The 17,763-nt window shown below is 40.4% G+C and overlaps 4 protein-coding genes across 5 annotated transcripts; 2 read left to right on the forward strand and 2 right to left on the reverse strand.

Annotated features, from left to right (window-relative positions):
* Positions 1–7,111: 7,111 nt before the first annotated feature.
* On the reverse strand, positions 7,112–8,339 carry LOC109852513 (mitochondrial fission process protein 1). The gene is made up of 3 exons (XM_020423727.1): positions 8,020–8,339; positions 7,686–7,813; positions 7,112–7,590 (listed from the first exon to the last, which is right to left on the reverse strand). The coding sequence occupies exons 1-3, from the start codon at positions 8,075–8,077 to the stop codon at positions 7,276–7,278; spliced, it is 501 nt and encodes a 166-aa protein (XP_020279316.1). The 5' UTR covers positions 8,078–8,339; the 3' UTR covers positions 7,112–7,275.
* Positions 8,340–8,976: 637 nt separating this feature from the next.
* On the forward strand, positions 8,977–11,164 carry LOC109852494 (N-acetylglucosaminyl-phosphatidylinositol de-N-acetylase). The gene is made up of 5 exons (XM_020423691.1): positions 8,977–9,512; positions 9,646–9,727; positions 9,984–10,180; positions 10,266–10,396; positions 10,498–11,164. The coding sequence occupies exons 1-5, from the start codon at positions 9,194–9,196 to the stop codon at positions 10,636–10,638; spliced, it is 870 nt and encodes a 289-aa protein (XP_020279280.1). The 5' UTR covers positions 8,977–9,193; the 3' UTR covers positions 10,639–11,164.
* LOC109852492 (neuronal membrane glycoprotein M6-a) lies at positions 11,156–16,026 on the reverse strand. 2 transcript variants are annotated; one of them, XM_020423690.1, is made up of 5 exons: positions 15,948–16,026; positions 14,617–14,753; positions 14,357–14,539; positions 14,114–14,264; positions 11,156–13,988 (listed from the first exon to the last, which is right to left on the reverse strand). In XM_020423690.1, exons 1-5 carry the CDS (start codon positions 16,006–16,008, stop codon positions 13,675–13,677), a joined length of 846 nt encoding a protein of 281 aa, XP_020279279.1. In that variant the 5' UTR covers positions 16,009–16,026; the 3' UTR covers positions 11,156–13,674. The 2 variants fall into 2 exon arrangements, with proteins under 2 accessions (XP_020279279.1, XP_020279278.1); XM_020423689.1 differs by lacking the exon at positions 15,948–16,026 and adding an exon at positions 15,117–15,930.
* A 349-nt stretch (positions 16,027–16,375) lies between these two features.
* On the forward strand, positions 16,376–17,649 carry LOC109852491 (tRNA (adenine(58)-N(1))-methyltransferase catalytic subunit TRMT61A). Its single transcript, XM_020423688.1, has 4 exons — positions 16,376–16,750; positions 16,813–17,085; positions 17,192–17,361; positions 17,467–17,649. The coding sequence occupies exons 1-4, from the start codon at positions 16,396–16,398 to the stop codon at positions 17,626–17,628; spliced, it is 960 nt and encodes a 319-aa protein (XP_020279277.1). The 5' UTR covers positions 16,376–16,395; the 3' UTR covers positions 17,629–17,649.
* The last annotated feature ends 114 nt before the right edge of the window (positions 17,650–17,763 follow it).

A 17,763-nucleotide genomic window follows, 5' to 3' on the forward strand; every position in this document is an offset into this window, starting at 1 on the left:
CCCCGTAGCCCTCCACCTCCCCAGCCGCGACAGCGGCCACCCCTGCCCCCACTCCCTCGCCGGGCCCGGGACCACCACCAGGCCCACCTTCGACGGGCCCGTACCGGCCGAACGGTCCCGAGGGCCCCAGTGCACCCACTTTTACTGCGTTGTTATCCCAACGGCCGTTAAATTGCACTTCTCACACTTTCCCCCCCGATACCAGTAATGCCAGCGTTTCCTTTAAAACTTCCCCTCGGCACTCACTGCAAAATTCCCGCCGCGGTTTGCTTTGGTGTTTTCTTTTTCTCAGCACCCTTCGGCGCGGCACAATTCTGCAACTCGTGCTTTGAAGTTGTTCACTGAAGACAAACTTGCACTTTCTCGAAAATACAACGCGTGTTCTCTCAGCTGTCGTCCTGAAAGCGCCTCGCCGTCCTCATGGCCGATCCTGCTCCGTTCCTCTCGCGGATCTTTTTCAGGTGTCTCTTCTGTGGAGCACAACACCCTCTCGCTCACGCTCTCGCTCCGAAAATCTTAAACACCATGACGTTTCGCTCGCTCGAAACGTTTGTCTCAAACACAACCGCGCGACGACGAACGACCTTGATCCAGGAGATGCGTGTCCTTCAGTGGATTATCTCTTTGCTCAAGATACTTGTAAGATACAAACAAAAACTCTCGAAACTCAGATTGCCGCGAAAGGCGATTTCTTTCTCGGATTCTCGTTTCGACACAATTGACCACGCCGGCGAATCAATCCCGGAAATGAGAGAACAGCGGCTTTGGGTGCTTCCGTCGCGTCCGTTTCGCGCACTCCAGGTGCGATTCCCGAGTGTTTGTCGCGGCGACTTGTAATCGCGAGCCGCCGGCCAATGACGCTCTCTGTCTTTCTCTCTGTCTCTCTCTTTCTCTCTTTCTCTTTCTCTTCGCCGAGGTGGGACCGAAGATGCCGGCGCGATACGTCACGTCACGGCAGCGGCGGAGCGAACACGACGATGACGCGAGCACGCTCGCCTCGAGTTCGCCAGCCAACTGGCTGCACCTGCGGCGTCGTCGAATGTGCCCCCCCTCCCCTCGTATCGCCGAGTCCGCTCCTGAAGTCGCGCAAGCCGACGCGAGCCAGCTACGCCCATTGGCCACGACCACCGTGGCCGACGTTGCACGCCGGTGCCGGATTGGCCGTCGACGAGTGGCACGGGCGTAGCCAAGCGGTTGCGCCGCCAGACATGGCCGTGGAATGGCTGCGGTGCTGCATCGGCTTGCGGAGAGGCGCTTCTGTCGTTGCTACTGCTGCTTCTGCCGGCGCTGCTGCTGCTTGGCTGGCTGCTGTGTGTTGTTGCTGGAAATAGGCTGGTGCTGCCGCCGCCGCCGCCGCCGCCGCCGCCACCGCCGCAGCCTGCTTGCTTGCTTCTCTCTTCGGTCCTGACACGCTATCGATCCCGCGGCGTCGCGAGAGACGAGAGGGTAGAAGAGACTGCTTCGCGAAATGCCACAGGTTTCAGGGAATCTTTACCTTTCGCGCCCGCCAAGTGTGTTCCACCTCCTCGTTTTCCCTCCCCCTCCGTCCCGTCCGCCCCCTGTCCTCCGCCCACCGCGTCGTTTCCACCTTGTCTGTTCTATCTGCTTTTCTGCATCTACATGCCTCCCTCTGTTCTTTGTCTATATTTCTGTAGGAGTCGTTCCCGTTGTCTTCTCTCTCTCTCTTTCTCTTTCTCTCCTCTGTCAGACTCGATATCGCAGTTTTGCCTATGAACATCCACCGACTTCCACAGTTTGCTTCTCTCCTCCTCTTCTCTTTTTCGGCCTCTCGTCGTTGTCGCCGGTGATTCCTGTTTTCTTCTCTGTTTTCTCTGGCTGTATCTGCGTCGGTCTATATTCGCACGTCGCTTTTCAGGCATCTTATTAGTTTTCCTCTTCTGACGCTTTAACGTTCTGTCATTCGTGAGCGAAGCGAGTGTACGGCTCTTAGTTAGTCGTTTGTCGACGATTCATTGCATTTTTATTCTTCCGTCTCTTCTTTTGCATCGACTTTTTTCACCTCACTTTTTTTAATGCTTCTCTTCCTTGTTCAGGTGTGCCTTATCATTTTTTTCTCTTTCCTTCAGCGTCCGCAGTTCTTTATCCCCCTTCTTTTATCACTCCATCATCCTTTCTTCCTCCTTCTCGCTCTTCGGACGCTCTTCTTTGTCCTCCTCCGCCTGTCGATCATGTCCGTTCTTTCGTACACACAGCCTCACTCTCTCGCTTCCTTCATCGTCATCGTCGCGATCTTCTTTTTTTTCTCTGTCTTCTGTATCCTTTCATCGTCCTTTTCCTTTTTCTTCCTATCTTCTTTCGCCCATGTTTCTCCGCTTCTCTTTTCTCCGGAGTCTCTCTCTTTTGTTTGCCAGATTATCTTCCATTTTTTCTACAATCTTCAGAATATACAAAGATGTTCTTTCGTACATCTTCATATCTTCTTCCATTTTCTATTTTTCACGCTGTCTTATTCCACTTGTTCATGTTTCATTATTCACTACGCGCAGGAATACAAAACGCGCGTGAATATTTCAGCTCTCGAAACGCGGTGCGTTATCGCACAGACTTGCCGAGCACCACTACGCGTTCCTTTCTATCGATTAAAGGACTCCACGTGCCATTAACCGAGTGGCCGAATGTTACTGCCGCTTGCTGGCGACAGCCTCCTTTTCCCGAGGAACGGAATCAACGAATCGACCGAAGTTAAACACCACCCGAGTGGACGTGTTTGTTTTAACTCGGTCGGGATTGATTAACGCGTCAACAGTGTGACATTTTGAGTCTCGTAATTCATTAAGTAGATTAAAGCACATTGTGCGCGCTTCCATCTTCGTCGATTAAAGTTACCTCTATATTCGTGAGGTTCGAATATTTAATTGGAAATTTGCTACCGCTACCGTTTTCGTTTGATAATTATCTCTTCTCCTCAACATCACACTTTTGAAACGTATAAAAAAATTTATAATATTAAAAAACTGTGCCTTTTATTTGCTTTCATCCCCCTATCGGGAATGTGCGCGATCGATAATCATACGACGTTGTACAGTTCAAGTTATTCCAGTAAATTAATTGTTACGTGTAGTTGCGTATTTGATTTGTCATTTTTATTTGTTTTTGCTACACAGTAACTTACACCGACTGTATCCCAACAAGATTACATTATCGATCTAATCCATTTTACATCGTTGACAATAATACAGTGTCTCACATACGTGTGTAGTTGTTATTTCCTTTATTGACAACAATATACGTATCACATATTGTTATTTTGGTGGAATACGAAATTATTGTATGACATGTTTTCGCGCGTGTATTTCGTTCGGTCATTTTTATCTTTTATCTTAACATCTTATATTGTAAGATATTTTTGCCGAAGAGAGAACGTTCAACCTTAAACTAGTTATTTACTTGATAAAAACATATCCTGCCCGGATTCGTAAATCCCCTTGATGAATATTGGTGTGTTTTGTGATTTTACCGAATCGGAGGATGTTTTTATACTTTGTTTGTTCTCAACATTGCTCAATATTAACAAATAAAATATTTCTAACCGGGACAGGACTTAATATACTCGTCCGAAAAAGAGAGTAAACGCGCGAGATACAGCTGGACGTATAACGGAGGATGTTTCACGCGAGATAGAAGTGCGGGGATCGGAGATAAACTGGCGGACATCGTGTTCGCTTTACCGCGCGTTTCGTCTTCTTCTCTTAATCAGGACCAGCGCGACTTAATGGGCTCTCTTCTCCTCGCACGACCGTAATTCGCCATAATTAGCCGTAAAGAAGTGACTTCTATAAATTATATTGTTGCGCTCGGTTAAGCTTATTATGAGGGTCGAGGGGCCACACGAGACTACCGAAAAGTTAATTCGAGATTATTGCGGAGAGGAAGACTCGCCGTGAAAAATCGTTTCGCTCGGTTTGAAAGTGTCAATTCGTGACGGTGGGACAAATATCATCATCGGTCGTCACACACGTCGTTCTTTATACGCGACTGAAGAAGCTACTTGATGGTTCAGTAAAAAAACAAATTTATTCTTCTTCGCACATATTCTGCTTCCCCTCCTCCCGAAAAATAGAAAATTTAAATATAAATATATAAAATAAATATATTTTTTAAACTGATAGTAGATCAAATCATATATTATTATTGCTATGTTAATCAAAAATCTCATTGTTCGCGCATTACTTGCAATTAAACATTCCCTGTATTATAGAAAATAGATTTAAAAAATTCTTAAATTAACACAGACGGTTGTAATTAACAATGTAACGCAAGATCAATATGCAGAAGGGAAGAGAGGAAGAGGAGGACGGAAACGCAAAGGTTTTCGACCACCTGGAAAGCTTCTGAGACGCGGCTACCTATTATAACTCGAACATATTTATTCCGGGGGATTATCAAAAGGCTTCTGTCTATTGATGATATTTACGGTTCGCCGTGTTCGCGCGCGGGCGAACGAACGACTTCATTGCAATTGCACGCCCGTAGGGGTATTATGGTGAGAGTCGCGCGAGAGTGTGCCGCGGGTATTTATAGTAAGGGCCCTTGCGTTATTAGCGCGGTTAAAACTTTACGGCTAGAGCTAGCTGCCTCATTTACGGCCGTAGCGGCGCCCCGTAATCGCGTAGTTAGAATTATACGATTACGAGCCCCCGGTTCTCGCCGGTATATATTATCGCCGATAGCCATTGAGATTCTTTACGCGCGCGCCCCGCGTAATATTCCGCGCAAGCGTAAAAGACGAGGTATATACCCACGCCGAGACAGGGTTAATTATTAATTATCGAACGTGCGACGTGTCGTTTAAGAGCCGAGAGCAAGCTTCCCCTCTCCTCTCCCGAGCTCGTCACCGGGTTAAGAATTGCTTTGTCACGTGGCCGCAAAATATATTTGTTTAAAAACACAAACATAAAAGCAAATTTTTAATTTAAACAACGTAAAACTTTTTTGAGAGTGACTTTCTGATTATATTTTGCTATTAAATCTCTTTTATCATAAACTTCCGTATTTTCTTGAGGTCACTTCCTAGAAAACTTCCTCGCGCGTTGCCTCAAGTTGCGACACGCATTTTATCGATCGTATTTTATCAACGGGAGAAAAATAACAGCGTAACGCGTGTTTGTGGAACGATAATAACGCAAGGGACATTATCCTCGAGGAAGCGGAATGTCCTTTCTCATCGTGTCGCAAATTGCGCGGAATTTCCCAGCCGTTTTCCGAGACGAGTTGTTCTCTTTCAGAGAAAGATTGTGAACCACGGGACTTTTGCGCGAACGAAGAAATACGATCGCTTCTTCTGACTGACGCGACAAACATTGCGCCATGCGCACGTACACACAAACCGAACAAAAAAAATTGTGACAGGCTATTCGTTTCTTCGTGGTAACGTCATTCAGCGAGTAACACGACGCAAGGACAATAAACGCGCACTGGTTGATTGAAAAATTATATTCGTCCTTTGCGCAAGGACTACAAGAAATTGTAATCACGAGAACACGGAAATTCAATTGCAACGTTTTTAAAAACGTTTTTAAAAAAGCGATATTATTCGATTTTTCCGTTTCTAGCCAACATCGCGTCGTGATTTGCAAATCACGCCAAGTTGCCGCGATGTAACTAAAAAAAATATAGCGCCATATAAAATAAAAAAAAATTTGATATTTTTATTTTCACATAAAAATTCCTGTTTTTTTATAAATGAATTAAAATTCAGTTCAAATTATTCTCACAACATATCGCGCTGTCTATACAAAGAATAGACGGGAAAAAAGAGCGGTCTTAGATTCCAGAGAAATGATTTCTCACGAAATCAGATAGATTTCACGGAGATCAATTCCCTACAATGGGCGCACACGTCGATCGCTCTTATAAATTGTGTATTTTTGCGGAAAACTCACGCGCGGGTCGTTATCTCCGATCGCGAAAATAGCAACGCGCGGAAACACCTAGTCGGTGCCATTGATGTCTTAATGCGGAACTCGCTCGGGGTCGGCTGTTAAAAAATGCGCGTCGATTATAATCGCATTTATCACAAGCGCGGATTTTAGATTTTAGCGCGCGATAGCGGGGAAAATTGTGCAGTACGGAGAGATAATATCTCGTAATATCAGTGCTACTTACGTATAATTATAACGCCGCCACGTCTTGGGTATCATTCTTTTTTTTTTTTTTTTTCCTTTTTTTTGCATGATGCATTTTCATGGAACGGGTGTTGCCCACGTCGCGCGGAGTTATTAACCGTCGAGCGCCGCAGAAACCTTTCGCCGTGTCTCTTTCTCTCGTTACTTACGAAACTATGTATATTTCTACTTCGCGGAAACGTAAATTCTTTCTGAAATCACAAGCACATTTTACTACTTTAGCATGTACAACGAAATGCAAACGTGAGCTGTTTTTGTTCTGATGTAATATTGTAACATTGAGTAAAAAAAAAAAAAAAAGAAACAAATAAATGAAGGACAAGTTGTTAAATAAAATCAAAATCAGCAATGTGACATAATGGTGTTACGCGTATAGTGGAGAATGATCGTGTATGATCAGACAACGGCGGGGTGATGCAGGAAGTGTGTATATGTAGGATCGTAACTTTATTCAACAACTTAACAATATATATTATAACGCAACCTGAAATCTTCTGACATACATACATACAATATTCCACAATATATGTGCGCGTCATAACAAAAATATTTAACAATTTTCTAAGAACACTATTGTTGTACTATTTTAGAATATATAATCGGCAGTAAAAGTATTTCGCTTTTTTTTTTTCTAAACCAGGAGAGGTCACGTACGAAGTTAAGGCCAGTCTTATATTTCTTTGGAATGTTTCGGTAGATTTTAGTATAAAGCTTCGTCTTTCTCTCTCTCTCTCTTTTTCTCTTTCCTCATATTTATATCTTAATAAATATCTTTCCATATTACTTACTTCGTATTTTACTTATCTCGGATAGTAAGCAGGAATTTAATTACATTTGCGTTAATTTACATTTATAGTAGTTAATAATTTCAGTAGCACTTTCGGACAAATTTAACCATTATTGTTTTTTTATACACATAGTTCGTCATGAAAAAATATAATTATATTTTTCCATTACGTTATATATAAATTTAATTACGCTCGCGCACAGGGTCTCTTTATATTATATATTCCATTATAAATATAAGAAAACCTTTTTTAAATTCGTTAATTAGTAAATGATTTAAATACATGTGACCTCTCTCAGGTTGTAATTGCGTACTATAATTTTAATAAGCTATGTGCTTCAATTACTCATGTTTTACTCCACATAAAGGCGCGTTCGGATGGTATCCCGTCCATTTCCTGTATGTAACATCCATCACATCTTCCACAGCGTGGTCTATGGGATGTATTATCAAGGGAATGGACACCAAACCGATAAGCGTTGCGATCCAAGGCTTTTTCAAAGCCACATTTGTACTTTTCTTCTGTGCGAATAGAACTGCCGCGCATATTCTATTTATGGTGAAACCAGGAACTATCACAGATGCAAATGACTGCCATATCAGGGTGTCCGATGTGGACAATAAAACATTTTTGATTTTCTCCGCACTAGTATCCGTCTGTGTACAATAAAATACATAGTTTTTGTTAATCGTCAATTAATTATTTTTGTAAGATTGATTGACCCAATTGGAATCTCATTATTGTCACTTACTCGATAAACTTTTGCACCTCTGTGCATCGTGTCTGCGACAACATATCCGCTGGCTAGTACGTAACTAAACCAAACCACAGTCTTTGGTACTAAGCTTCTGAATGCTTCGCCAACCTCGTTCGCATAACCTAAAAAACACAAATTTACTTTATCAGTTTATGTAAAACCTGTGTTTTAATGTTCAATACACAATTTTTATTGTCTCGTTGTTATGGTATTGTTATGCTTTGAACATGTTTACGTTTTAGAGATTGCAGAGAGACATAAGACACATAACAAGAAAAACATGACAGAAAATTTCAATGACAGCAATTAACATTCTGCTTGTGCTAACCTAAATATCTCACGTATGTGTCCCGATAAAAATCCACCTCTTTCTTACTGTTCTCCATTTCAGAAATGCTCAACTATTCGACCGTCGCGCATATGACATAACCTGTGGCAATTTGCCGGAATGACATTTCACAACGCTCAATGCCAAAACAATTTTCGACACATTGGCGTAGACACGTCAGATACTACATTATGCATACACTCACTAAAGTCTCTTCTAGATACGCGCGAAAATTCTTAAAACAAGCGCAATTGTTTATATTGAGCGAAAAATTGACTAAAGAAACACATCGTTGTAACGCAATTTACAAACCGTACAGAATCTGTGATCCAAATTCCAAGGAACTTCAATAAATCGATAAGCACACGCGGTTGCATTTCGATATATACGCATCGATATATTATGCATCGAGATATCAATGTGTATCGATATTCAAAGCTTTTCTTATTTCTATCTGCTGTGTTCACTTACGTATGTGAAGTTTATAAAATTTTTATACAATTTATTTAAAACTTGTTTAACTTGTAAAACGCGCGCGACAACGTGCAAATCTAATCCATATATCATCACGTTAACGCGCAAAATTATAAAAGAGTTAAGATAAAATATGACAAGAAAATTATTTTTGATAATTACACAAATAAACGAACTTTCAGTATTAAAAAAATAATAATAATAATAATAATACAATAAATAGGAGCCAACGTTAGATGTGTGAAGTATATTTTTTAGTGTAGATTTTACATATACAAATTTCAAATTCTCGAATTAAATTAAAAAAAAAAAATTATTTTTGTCTCTCATTATGTCACACATGTCTAGAGATTAATAAACAATAACAACTGCTGTTTATCATATTTCTTATTTTCGCGTACCTCTCCCTAATCTCTCATTTCGTATCTCTTTTTCTTTCCACAAATTTCTTTCTTTCGGTCTTTTTTTTTTCTTTTCGTTCCGCCGTGCATCTTTGCGAGCAGAATGGCGACTGGTCCGATCATCCACCCTAACCTAACCCGATTGGAGCGGACGTAACCTCAAAACGCGACGATTGCATCGCGACGATGGCGGGAGCGCGCGTTCTCGCACGATAAAACCCGCGGCGCGACATGGCTAATCCGTGACGAGAGTTCGTGTCGACGAACGCGCGTGTTTTTCCACGCGGATCTTCCAAAGGATGATGTTACTCGACCTGGATTACGCGTGGCGTTACCTCGGTCTGCAGATCAACGAGGCGATCTGCTGGTGGTGGTACTACATCAGGGAGATCTCGTGGCAGTTGCTGATCGCCCTGGTGGCGTATCTCTGCGTCTGCGTCTTCCTCTACGCGGTCTTGAAACGGGTGAGCCATGCCGCTTGGCAGCTACCAGGTCCGCCTGGACGATTGCTTCTGGTCATCGCTCATCCGGACGACGAGGTGATGTTCTTCGGGCCGTTGGTGTACTGGCTGGCGCGCGCCAAGACCAGCGAGGTCTACCTGCTCTGCTTGTCCATGGGTACATGTCACTGGCGACCTGTGTTTTACTGTTCGAGATCGCGAGCAACGATCCGGAGAGTATAAAACCAGGCAGGCTCCAGGATAACTCACGCGAACGCTGTGTCTATTGATGTTTACCAGTGTGTTTGCAGGTGGGGACAGAAAGCGAATAGACGAGCTATGGGCATGTACAAAGGTGCTGGGCATTCCAGAGGCTAATGTAACTATTATCATGTGAGTGTTGCGCAAAGTACTCTTGATAACACTCTCACTTAGATCGCTTACATGTCTGAAGGTATAAAAATCTCTCTATTCTACTTGCATATTTAATGCTAAATGTAATTGTTCAATTTCTCTTTTTAAAAAAAAAAAAAAAAACAAGAATTGGACTATATAAATTTTTCATTTGGTACTAAATATGCAGAGAGGATGTAACGAAAATAGAGGTATTAATCTCCCGAGTGATATAGTCCAATCAATGAATGCACAGGAGTAGCGAGTTACCAGATGACCAAAGCGTGCAATGGCCAACAGATACTGTGGCGGAGAGTGTATTGCAATACATAGAGATGTATAAAATCAATGCCGTCGTGACGTTCGACAAGTACGGAGTGAGCGGACACAAGAATCACGTCTCTCTGTACTTTGCGGTCGCCGCACTGTGTATAGAGAAGAAAGTACCTCCTTGTGAGTCTCTCGGTCTGGTCAATTTATGCGCCAACACGTAGCGCGTAGAAGCTGTCGCGATATATTTCAATTTGTCATGTTTCAGATTGTAAATTATATATCCTAGAGTCCGTTAATATAATCAGGAAGTATGTTCAGTTCCTAGATTTGCCTATCAGTTTGCTCTCAGCCTCGTACTGGTATCTCGTGACATATGAGCAGAAACAAACAATCAAAGTAAGTCAAAGCGTTCTAAGAGGATATATCATTTCACGATAAGTCTTATATCTCCGTTTGACTTTCTTCTCTCTTTCTCTCTGTGATTGTCTTTCTTGCAGAGTGCTATGGCCGCGCACAAGTCCCAGTACGTCTGGTTTCGAAAGTTGTACATGATTTTTTCACGATATACATTTATCAATACCCTCCAAGAGGTCAATGCCCTCGATCTGGAGCTGGATCTCCAGTTTGACGAGGACTGAGCGTCGTGTAAAGAACGAAGAATTGTACAAAAACAAAAAAAAATGTGTAATTTAACAATTAAACTGTACATAATTTATCTATTAACTATCGCTATCTTAGCTAATACGTATAAAGTGCATAAAACAAATATTGTAACACACAAAAGAGTATATCGAGATTTTAAAATATACACGCATGTAAACGTAACTTTTTTATAAGCGGGAAATATTTTTTTATTCAGTGCTATAATAGAATATACATCGTAAAGTTGTTTCCGAACGAGAACAGTAAATCGACTTTCTTTGTTTTTTTTTTCCTCGATATTATATATAATGTTCTATTTTCTCTCTATATATATATATATTGATATTGTACACAACCATTCGTACTTGTAATAATTAATAATATATATATAAGTCCAAATGTCACAAAATTGTCACAAAATTTGTCATTTGATATGTACTTATCAGGTGTGTATAATACTTAATTTATATAAATCTACAATTACATATCGTAGATTTAAAAAAAAACAAAAAAACAAATTATTCACAAAAAAAACACGAGAATTATTGCCTGCACATTTCACGAAAATTTAATTGTATAAAGATTTGAGCAAGTAATAACATATAAACAAGAAGTTCTCGAAGAACTCGCGATTGTTCAGAGCCAAAGTCTTTTCTTCTTTCAATTTTTGGCACAACTAACGTGCATAGAAGAATTCAATCTTTTCTTTTTATACATTTAATAGAAATTCTTTTATTCGGAAAAATATAAATTTTTTTTATTTGTGTTTGTGCTTTTTTCACAACAAGAGTCGATATACACATGCACAGGTAGCAGAGAGATTTTGATTTCTTATCAGAATCTATCAATCTAGAGATATATATTCTTCCGCGTGCACATTTTTACGTTTTTTTTTTTTTGTTTTGTCACACTTAATTTTCAGGACAAATTTCTTATTTAATTATAAAAAACTGAGCTTCCTATGTATAATTGCACAAGTGACATAAATATATCGAATATGTTGGAAAAAAATTATTCAACGCAACTTTAATTCGCAACAACAACGTTTAGAACAAATATGAATTACTCTCCTAATTACAATGTTATATAAACAATGTTAGTAATAATTATTCTTTTTGTTAACGTTCGCGATTTTAGCTCCCACACATTTTTCCAACATACTCTAAATATTCGGAATGTAACGAAAATATACATATGCTTTGTTCGGTATGTAAACATATATGTATATGTATAAAAAATACCTTGTAAAAAAATCTCAGTACTGAAGACATTTAGAATACCGTTTGTACGTACACGTACAAGTTCAAGAACAATTAGTACCTAATACCGAAAACTATTAGACCGGTGACGATTTTAAATCGTTGTTGAATCTCGTTAGGCGGTAATATCGGAAAAACAAAATAAAAAACAAAATTAAAAAAAACAAAAAATTCTTTGTGCGCTGCATTCTGTGTGCGTTTAAACCACGTACACGTCAGGATTTCACGTATTTGTAGCTATGTGCGCAAGAGTTTACAAAATGTCATCTAAACATAACTTACATACGTCCGAGATCACAAAAAAAGTTTGCAAATTTACGGATTTAAATCACTGTGAAAAAAAAAAAATCTTACGTATGAGCCGACATGTAAAAGTGAAAAATAACAGAAAATTATTGTATCTGGGAACAGACAGTGTGCTAATTCTTGCTCGATAATCAAAATGTCAACTCAAATAAGAAACGAACGAAGAAACAGACGCGAGATATGTGGACAATCTTAAATATTCAAGTCCAAGCTCGAAAAGCGAGCTTTTAAAATCTTCACGAGCGCGTTAAAGACGTCTACAACTTTTAAAGCGAATAGTACGAACCACAGAAGCGCCTGAACACATTTTTATTCTTAGGGAAAAATTCCGTGGTGAAGTAACAGCAGTGGAGTTGCCAGCGTATAGGCAGTGGCGTAAACGTCTTTAACACATAAAGTTGTAACTTCGACACTGCCTGATAGAAAAGGAACGACCCTCAATCGGATTCATGATCTTTTGATTATCAGTCTCGGATTATAGCAGAGACACGGGTCACTTCATATATATATATATATATATATAATATATATATGTTCTACTCTAAAATTACCATTTCATTTATACGACGTACGAAACGTACCGATTGGTTGCCGACAAATACACAAACAGAGAACTTTCGTCGCGTAGTTGTTAGATTTGTTTACATAATAAAAACTAAGATTTCGATTTTATAAAGCCATCGTCTTCGGATGGCCGATAAATAGTGAAAGGGAATTTATATATATTATCCGTATTCTAATTGATACTTAGTTTCTACGAGATACAGTCTTTCAATCATATGGCCGCAAACAACTACAATGTCTTTATTGACACAGATAGGCTGGAGAGTTATACATTACATATGCAGGTACGCGAAACATATACAACAAATGTTACCACAAAAAAGACCATATCCGACCGGCAGCCAATTGGTATGTTCTATTTGTTGCGCGACAAATGAAATGGTACACCGTAATAAATCTCCTTTATATATAAAATAAAGTAAATGCTTACGCATGACAGTCGCAGATAAAATGGACGGCATAGAGTTGGTTCCCGCAAGATCCTCATATCGGTAAACTAGCAGAATACCGAGTTCAAGGTACACAGAGAAGAGAGGAAAATAAACCCTCGATGTAAGTTAGTCCAGCTTCCTTATACTTGTAACTTGTAACGATAAATTCGTGATCGTTAATGTACGTACGTTGCAAAACATTTTGTCTGAAGACAAAGATTCGTAACTCGTACGTTACAAGTTACAGAATATAGATCCACCGAATAAGTTACTCCTCCTACTCACACATATTTTTACCTGCACTAGTTCGATCACCTTCCATGTTTCACTTATTGCGCACAGTAGACTAACTTGTATCAAGAGTCTATTGTACTCGGAAGAAATTTCCAATCGAGCATAAGGATTTCCTACATATTCCTGGTAAGTAGGCTCCTTACAAAGGATTCAGAGTGAAGATCTCGCGGGCCGTATCCTAGAATCTGTCTTTGCCGCGGGAGGAGCCCAAAGTGCCCATCCCCGGCTGGGGTGAGTCCGGATCGGCCGCGACCTGTATATACTGCAACTCCTGCAGATCCTGGAACTTCTCGTGATCCCGTATGTGCGCGTAATTGGCAGACAAGCACATCAGGTAGTGTATCAAACTCAGAATGACCAGCATGGCAGCCGCGGTTGCCAAGATAAACATCACCTCGGCCTTTTCGACAAAGTCCTTGCAAAAGAGCTTGACCTCCTGAGCTCCGCATACCTGCATATCTTGCACTCGCGTGTTGTTTGGAAACAAGAAACCTGAAATGGCATAAAGTGATTTTCAGTTTTCACGCAACCAAAGAGAGAAAATGCAGATGTACTTTATCAGTTCCTAAAAAACTTTAACTTATCAAAGGTTTTGATTCAAATTATTGAGAACTCACCGAACTGAGTGAAATCAATGCACTCGTCGAGAGACTGAACACGCGGGTTGTTGCACAAACCCCAGAATATTGTGAATATCAGTGTTGTGATAACTAAAAATGCAAATATCAGAAGCCAAGCTATTTGCAGAATGTAGATGATAGTCATAAACTGAAAAAATAACAATATTTCAATTAAGAGACAGAATAATTTTAGTTATCAAATAGACTTATGATAATGAAAACAAAAGTTTTATTACTTACAACAGCACAGGAGATACGTCCACCTACTCTGGATCTCCAAGCTCGATAGACTTTGTGTCTTGTGGCACCGGTTGCGAGGCAACCAACACAAAGAATCATAAATCCCAAAGCTGCCATACAAGCACCAATTGATGCGAACACAAGTTGCACAGCTTCCAACCATCCGAGATGTAAGTGGAACACCTAATCAATTTTATTATTTAAAAAATTGCATAATCCTCAAACCATTTTCAAAAATATATTTTACTGAACTGACGTACCTGGTCCATCATAAGAGCACACAATGTTGCTCCTCTGTACATTGTTCCACAAAAAATGCCAACTCCCAAGCAACACATGATTGTTGCTATGAGAGTTGCGTATGGCACTCTGGCCATACAATCGTTACACATGTTCCCTGATAAAGAGAAAATTTATTCAGTATATTTATCATATTTTTTCATAAAAAATACATTTTATTGCGTACTTATAATCAAAAATTAAATATACAAAAAAACATAATTAGCAAAACAGTTTCAATAGTTCAGTTTAAATCGGAAAAACTTGATAAACATCTGATCTTCAACAAGTCTTAAAATAGAAAAAGTTAATATTTTTTGCAGTTAGTTTGAGTTGCGTAATTTATATAGAGATAGGTAATAAGAAGTCAGATAACATTAATAGCAACAAGTTGTATCGTTTCGACTTTGTTTTTTTTTTTAGTGCAAAAAATGTAACTGTAGTTACATGATTTAATCTTAAGTTATTTGTTTGCACTTACTGCAGCTACGTTCCCTCGTATCAATCCCGTAGAAACTATGTTCGGAATATCTATCTATACTATCCAAACTGCCATTCGCGCATCTGCTACGCATCAGTAAACCTTCGTTGGCGGAACGTATTTCGCTTACTCTTACCATCTTATAACAATCGTACGAAGACGACGGACGATCGAACAAAAATATGAAAAACAAAACGAGCGCGATGCGATCGTGCACAATCGCCGAAAACGAATTATCAGTGACTAACTCGCAGTGTCATAATCCGCTAACTGATGACTAATCGCGTTTATCCGAAGACTCGTCAGATAACGCAACACTTCCAAGTATAAACACGCGCACACAATCTCGTTTTTTCATTAACAACAAGCACGCACATATACGCGCACGTATATACGATCTTCTTTTTCATTCACAAACTCGGTAGCGTGTCGTTCGCGTCGACGGAAATAATTAGCGCGTGACGTTTTATTATTGTCTCGACTCCCGTAATTACGGGCTCGATATAACTGTTAAAGCTGAATAAATTCTCGTCTTTTGAGTCACTCTTCTCTCGCAACACGAGTCAATTGCATCGGGTGCGCAATCGGGATCGTCAATTATCGATCAAGGATCGGCTCTTTTTTATACAAGTTGAACGTCGCTTTTGACTTTTGTGTTTACAACCGTATGGATCGTGGAATCTCCTTGTTGTCATTGACACCCGTTCGCTTGGGGGTTTTCACCGAATACCGATCTTTGTCGCACAACGAACAATCACGTCGATTTACATTTAACGCGCGAAATCGTGCGAAGTAAGAAACAACATTCATTTCAAATTGGGATCAACTTACCCATATTTGCGCTGCGCTCTCTCGCGTTGTTTCCTGATGATAAGGTTAAGAACGCTAGCATTAAGGTAAAAAAAATGGGCAGCGCCCCGAACAGTGACGAGTGACGCTTGACATGCGCAGCAACTGCCCTTGAAACACTTCGCTTGAACCTTTCCTTAAACCCTGTATTCACGGTGCTCGAAGATCAGGATTTCCAACAAAGAAAGATAGTTGACCAATCGAATTTCAAACAATTCGGCCAATTGATCACTGCGATCGGTCAATTCTCTTCTCTCCCTTCTCGCGATCGTCGGACCGACTTCTCGTTGGAACATCGATCGATGACCCAACGTCAGTTGTCCAGCGCAAACAACGTGTCACGTGGGTGAAGGGATAGTTTGTTTAAAGGGTAAACCACCTAACCTGATCTTTGGGATTTAAACATCAACAACAATTTTCTGAGAAAAAGATGAGTTTCAACAAAACCAAGGAAGTTATAGAAGAAGGAGATGTGGTTATTCTGTACTTGAATCCCAAGAGCATGCATTCCTTGGAAGTGAAAGCAAAAGTTTCAAACAAGAAAGGAGAGATTGTAAACAATGTGTTTCAAACCGTGTACGGCGCGTTGAAAGTCATTTCACTTGTCGGACAGAAGTACGGCTCGAAAGTGAAGCTTACCCGTGGCTGGGCTTACGTGTTGCAACCCACACCGGAGTTGTGGACGCTGACGTTACCGCACAGAACCCAGATTGTTTACAGTCCGGATATCAGTCTCATAACGTATCTCATGGATCTCAGACCTGGAAGTATAATTATCGAAACAGGTAAATCCATCGAAACAATGACAATCCTATTGTGTTTTCACAAAGTTGTTCTCGCAATTTAGGTACCGGCAGCGGCTCCCTGTCCCACTCGCTGATTCGAACGATACGTCCGCACGGATACTTGTACACTTTTGATTTTCACGAGCAACGCGTGTCCCAAGTTAGCGCGGAATTCGAGAGACACGGCCTGAGCGATTTTGTCACCGTGCAAAAACGGGACGTTTACACGGAAGGATTTGGCGAGAACTTGAAGCACACAGTTGACGCCGTCTTCTTAGATCTTCCACATCCGTGGTTCGCCATAAAGCACGCTGTTGTTGCCTTAAAAAACACGGGTGAGAATTCATTCTACTTATCGAGCGTTAATTTTAAACATTAATATCTTCTCTCTTTGTAGCTTAATAAATGTGTGTAAACAATGCCTCGTTCGATTTTTAACAGGTGGAAAACTCTGTTCCTTTTCTCCTTGTATCGAGCAGGTTCAGCGCACCTGTTCGACACTGACTTACGAGGGATTTACAGACTTGAGCACGTATGAATGTTTACAAAGAGAAGTTAATGTTCAGTACAGATTTTTGTCGGTACTAGATTTGGAAAGTCTCAAGTACAAAGTATGTACAATTTGTTGTTTGTTGAAGACTTGGTATTTTTTGTACACATAGGGATGTGTTGTTCAAAATCTGCAAGATTGATATGATTGTTTTAATTAATTTTAGCACACGAACGACGATGTAGAGACAAAAAATGAAAAGGGGGAGAAACAAGAAGAGAAACTCCTCACAGCCGCTCACATTCACTCGTTACCCGGCCATACGGGTTTTATTACCGTCGCGACGTTACCTCCACGAATACTCAATAAAAAAACACTGATTGAATAGTGTATTTTTGTTAATTATTTATATAATTTAGTTTACCTTCAACCACATCTCATCGGCGTTGGGCGTAAATTACGTCAATCGATGCGGTTTTGCGAAAAAAAAAAAAAAAAAAAGAAAATCCGGAAAAGTGCAATG

The sequence above is a fragment of the Pseudomyrmex gracilis genome, unplaced genomic scaffold, assembly GCF_002006095.1.
Source record: "Pseudomyrmex gracilis isolate BER0280 unplaced genomic scaffold, ASM200609v1 scaffold_30, whole genome shotgun sequence".
NCBI classification, from domain to species: Eukaryota; Metazoa; Arthropoda; class Insecta; order Hymenoptera; family Formicidae; genus Pseudomyrmex; species Pseudomyrmex gracilis.